Here is a 5,610-nt window from a genome sequence, read left to right as displayed (position 1 = left end):
TTTTAGATAAAATAGCAATTTATTAATAACTTATCTTTTCTTTACATTCGTAAGAGGCCATGGCTTCCTCTGCAAACCCTCTGTACGGAGGAGCCGAACAGACACAACCCTCCCAAAACTCGGGATTCAATCTTCTGAAATCTTGATGAATTAAAAACTGCATTTCACAGAGTTTTCCCTGAAGAGGTTTGGGAGCCCAAAACCCACTGCTTTGTCCACACGTCAGCGATATTGAACCATTGTGCACAGATCGGGATTGTAAAGCTTTGCCTTTCAGAGACCAACTCAACACAATATTCCTCGCGCTTTTGGCTTAATTTAGCCAAACAAAATATAATTTCAAAGATGTATTGATTGATTTTATTGAAGGAACAAATACTTTGAGAAGCTGTACTTTTAAAATACATTTGAAGTTCATTGCAGGCTAAAGTCTAAGAAAACCTTTCTGAGTACAAAAGTAAGGCAAACTACCAAAGTGACTTTGATTTGTGGGAGGATTGGTACAAAGACAAGGCCAGTAGGCTGTGTTCACACATAAAGCGATTATGTAATATATTACACGTTTGCACAATTCTTCTTAAAAAGCAGACACTATTTTTGGCATAATCAACTTCATAGAAAGGATCCATATGCATTTTGTTTACATAAAAGTAGAATATGAAACAAAGAGAATTGTCTGTATCCACTTTTATAAAGGGGACTTACAATAGCAAGGCTTGTACTATCAATTTATATTAGAATATATACACATATATAAATGTTTCCAAAAGTCTCTAGAAATGTAAAACAGAGTCCAGATATATTTGTGCCGTCTCACGCTCAGGTGATTCATCCCTAAGCAGGCAAGTCTTCACAGAAGATATAAGAGCAAGTGGAAGTCTTGGGCGTGACCCCAAAACACGCGTACAAAAAGTTTCCTTTTTATGTTCAGTTTGAACAATCGTGTCTCTTTGGCACTTCAGCCTAGAAACTTTGATGCTTAACCATACATCTGACGTGAGGAGAAACAGAAGTCCAACGTTCATATGAGAAAGTAGAAAGTATTTGAGTATATTTCAATGACTCTCTCTTGTTTATCTGTTTCTTTGATGATCTTCCTCTATTCAGCCAGTCGCCGCTGTGTCTCGCCCCTCCAATAACGACAAGGACAGTTCTCATCTCAAAGGGGAGAAAGGAGAAACCGTGTGTAGCTTTTACCAATAAGAGGCGTGAAAACCTCGATCAGGGTGCTGGTGAAAGTGGACCTCACGTGGACTCCAGAGGATCAAGCTGGAAGACGTTGTGGTTGGTCGGGGTGGTGAAGTAAAGCTGCTGGCTTGGTGGCGCGATGCGGTTGTCGCACGGGCTTTTCAGGCCCAATGTGCGCTCAAAGTCAAGAAGCTGACCCATGAAGTTGAAATTGGGGGAGATGTTGGACTTTTTCATTTTAACTATGTCGTATGCATCGTTCATTGACAGGTTGAGCTTTTGCATCAAGTAGGCCACGGTGACCGTCACCGAGCGGCTGATGCCAGCCAGGCAGTGGACCAGGACGCCACACTTCTGGCCTCGTGCTTCATCTGGTGGAAAGGAAAAGAATCACATTGTTAATAACCTTCTCAAGGAATCATTTTTGATAATCAAACACTTGCTTGGTCTTAAAAACCTTGCACTGAGTCAAAGACATCAGGCAGCTGAGTGTCTCCAATATATTTGTCTTCCTATGCATTTAACCTACAATCAAATGCTTGGAAGCCAAATTGTGTGAAAGTTGAAGCAAAGTGAATCAGTGGATTTTTGTTTCTAAAGTGTTTTCCAGTCCAGTCAATTCACAAAAACACTGCTGCACATAAACTGAGATGACATTCTTTCAGGGGTTTTTTTGGCCTAGGGTGGCCTGCAGGAAAATTGACTATTACGGTCTATTAAACCATTCTTCCACTGGCCAGGGTTATGCCGACAATGGTGCCATTTGTGCGTGTAAATGCAGGAGTCATGAGGGCACCCTGTCAAGGCAAACAGGATGTCAACAGAGCCTGTAAATGGCTTCTTTTGTAATGTGCAGGCAGGAAGAAAGGGAGGGGGGCTGATGCCATGTCCTAGATTACTTTCAATAGTACTTCCTTCCTGTTGCACTCAAATTACCACCCTCTACCCTCCACCCCCCTTGTCTCCTGTTTCAACATTGCCCTTTGTGCTGCAATTACACAAGCCCCAGGATGAGAGACAGGCCAGGATCACTTCCATTGAAGTCAAATCATTGGTACACAGTGCTTTCTGAGCCTGTGCACCATTAGAGGCCGACTTGTGTTCCCTGCCTACAACACAATGGCCTTAATCTGCTTGCTCTGTGCCCTTGTCTGATAAAAACAACCAGAAAAACCTCCCCTAGTCTCAACTTTCACTAGAAAAACCTGAACCACTTCCTAGCAGTGATGGGATGGTGTAGATTTGTATACAATCACACTCTTACCGTTGGTTCAACTGCTTCACTTTACCTTAGAAACGATCACACTTTTTGGGGACCGTAAACTACTTGTAATTCTAGGAAGTTTCAAGCTAAATACTGATGAGTTTTAGATATTGATTCAATGATCTCTAGGTACAGGCCATTAAAAGTCAACACATCAGGTGAACATTCAACTCACCAATGAAGCTGATGGCCTCTGGGAAGAACTGAGAAAGGTTCTGGCTCCAGTGATCCGAGATGGGGATCTGCTTGTACTTAAACTCCCCCGCATTCTCGAAGAGGTTGGGCAGGTTGGGAGTCACGTTTAGGATGTACTTGATGCCGTACTCCTCCAGCACGTCCAGGTTGGTGGAGTCCTTGGCGCAGCCCAGGTACAAGTGCGGCAGGATCTCCACGGGGAAGGAGGGCTGCGGGTTGGACAGCGGACTGCCGTCTGAGTCCGTGGCGCTGCTCGGGTCGATGTCGGACTCGATGTCTGAAGAATCAGAGCTTATCCTCAGACCTCCGAGGCCAAGAACCTGGGCCGTGGGGGAGCTGCTGTTGGAGGAGCCGTCAAGATTGGTTTCACACAACGATGGATACTCTGCCTGGAATTTACTAAAGCCTCCTGAAAAAACGCAACCAAAATACAGTCAGTACAATGAATTCTTAATTAAAGGCACAATAAAAACATGAAAAAAAAATCAGAGTTGGTCCCCTAGATAATAAATAATAATAGACAGATGTAGAATGAAAGCATTTTTAATCATCGGGCCTCAAAGAATAGTCATTTAGAAATATCAATATATTATAGTATATGTCATAGGCCTGGGCGATATATCAATATTTAAGATATATTGGGTTTTCAATTTTGGCGATATAGAAAATTACAATATTGCTTGTATCAATATACATATTTTTTTAAAGCTTATTTTGAATTAAAATACTTGTTTTAGGAGTTTGTGCTTTCCCTTTATAGGAAAAAAAGGAAAAAGTGATACATATTGTGCAGCTCTTTGTTATTAAATGTGCTTGTGTGGCATTTTGTATCCACAAATTTAACACAGAACTGTCTTTTTGCTGAGGCTTTATTGAATTAAAACGATCCAGATGAATATTGTACAATCGCCATTTTGAGAAAAATATCGAGATATGAGTTTTGGTTCATATCGCCCGGCTCTAATATGTACTGTACATATTAGAGCAAGATTTACCCCCGTCAAAGAAATCCCTTCAATGAAGCCTCTGCGTGTATGAATGAACATAGTGAGATGTGTGAAACATGTGAATGGACTCTTCACTCACCCTCCAGATAATAAGCTTTATAGCCTTCATCCTTCATCTTCCTCAGCAGCAGCCCCAGCACGGACCCTCCGTCCACGTTCTCGTTCCACTCTCGGCTGTATTCGTCGTACAGGACGATGGTGTCGGTCTTGCAGCGGCGGACGAACCTGTCCCGGTCCTCTCCGTCTGAGAGCAGAGAGCGGACGGGCAGGTTGCCCTTCTTCAGCCGGCGGAGCATCAGACCCGGGATGGCCACGTTGATGGCCGTCTCCACATGCGATGAGTCGTAAAGCTCCTGGGCCCGGCAGTCCATCACCAGCAGGCCGTCCCTGCGCGTCTCCAGCTGCTCCCGGAGCCAGCACACCGTCTTACTGATCGCCATTCCACAGTTGAGTTGGACGACGGGCTTGAGCTTGTCGAGCATTTATGAAGCAGGGAGAGCTTTTCTTTGGAATAAAGTCGTGAGATGATTATATTATTTGTCTTTCTTATATTGGCTGCTTATTGTAGCCCCTCAGCGGTGTTTGTATCTGTGCGCAACGAAGACGAAAACTGGAAAAATAGGTTTAAAAGAGTCTTTGGTGGCGCATGTACAGCTTTCCCCGCTGCAGGCTGTTTTACTGGAGCTCATTCATGCGCTTTGGTTATTTATCAATGAGTCACGCCGGCCCTGCGCCGCAATCCAGGCTCTTATATAACTCCACAGATCTGCGTGTGCGCGACCCTCGTCCGTTCCTGGCTTCCCCGTTTGGAGGTCCAGAATCCGTCTTCTTTTCTCCGTGTTGACCCGCTGCACTCCCCTTCTGTCTCTGCGTGTTCTCTCTAGTCTCTGTCCTCTGTTTGTGCACGAATGGCTACAAACAGGCGGAGTTTAGCCGGATAACGTCGACTCGGCCTAGCCAATCACAGAAGCCCCTGGCGGCGGTCTCCATGACTACGGGGGCAGGATGGAGCAAGCCCAGTGTTGATGAATTGTTAATGAGTTTGTCATTCACAAAAACGGAGAGGAATTTCCGCTCCGGATCAAGTGAGAGCAAACAAACAGAAGAAGTGCAGAGAGAGGGAAGGGAGGGGTTGGATGGATGGATGGATGGATGGATGGATGGATGAGGGTAGATTTGTGCCTTTATTATTCAATAAAAAAAAACATTCATTGAAAAATAAAAATCGCTTCTATCAAAATAAATAAATAATAATAAACAAAAACAAACCCAAAAGCTTTCAAATCCAATTATTTGGGTCTGAAATATTTTTTTGCATTTTAACACTATTTTTCTTCTATAAATTGGAATGATTTTTTTTTTTTTTTTTTTTTTTTTGATTGAATAATAAAAACACAAATAATAACACACATGTTCTCCTGTTGTGGTGCACTTTTAGTTTTACACTGTGACTTTGTTAAAAAAGCAGTAATTTTACTCGTACTTAGTACGTTTTAAGAGAAGTAACGTAATTTGTTACATTTCTACCCCCAACCATTACTGAGCAAATTATTATTATTTTTTGTTTCAAAATTATCAACAGACATTGTGAAACTACAAAAATAAATAAATAAATAAATAAAAATAAAAAGACAACAATGAAATGCATCACATCATAGCCGACCAATCAGCTTAAACGTATTGCACTAAGTTAAAACAGCACTGAATGGAAATAATTTTTACCACTTTTTTTGGTTCAGGCTGAGATTTTTTTCTATTTATTACATGGAAAATTTAGAAATCATAAATTTAGAGCATGATAATTTTTTACTTGGTTTGAATTACATTCAGTGGTATTATTTATTTATTTTAAATTGTACATTTTGACAAATCCTTCATTTTATACACATACCTTTGTGGAAAATAAATCAAGTTCTGATCGTGTAAAATTGCGTCTCTTGCTTTTTAAGTTTTTAC

The 5,610-nt window shown here is 41.7% G+C and overlaps 1 protein-coding gene across 1 annotated transcript; it reads right to left on the bottom strand.

Moving 5' to 3' along the window:
- dusp6 (dual specificity phosphatase 6) lies at window positions 1-4,578 on the bottom strand. The gene is made up of 3 exons (XM_028451501.1): window positions 3,734-4,578; window positions 2,628-3,056; window positions 1-1,559 (listed from the first exon to the last, which is right to left on the bottom strand). Exons 1-3 carry the CDS (start codon window positions 4,134-4,136, stop codon window positions 1,246-1,248), a joined length of 1,146 nt encoding a protein of 381 aa, XP_028307302.1. The 5' UTR covers window positions 4,137-4,578; the 3' UTR covers window positions 1-1,245.
- Between the last annotated feature and the right edge of the window lie 1,032 nt (window positions 4,579-5,610).

This window comes from Gouania willdenowi, chromosome 6 (genome assembly GCF_900634775.1).
Source record: "Gouania willdenowi chromosome 6, fGouWil2.1, whole genome shotgun sequence".
NCBI lineage: Eukaryota > Metazoa > Chordata > Actinopteri > Blenniiformes > Gobiesocidae > Gouania > Gouania willdenowi.
This window is presented reverse-complemented; position numbering and strand designations above follow the sequence as displayed.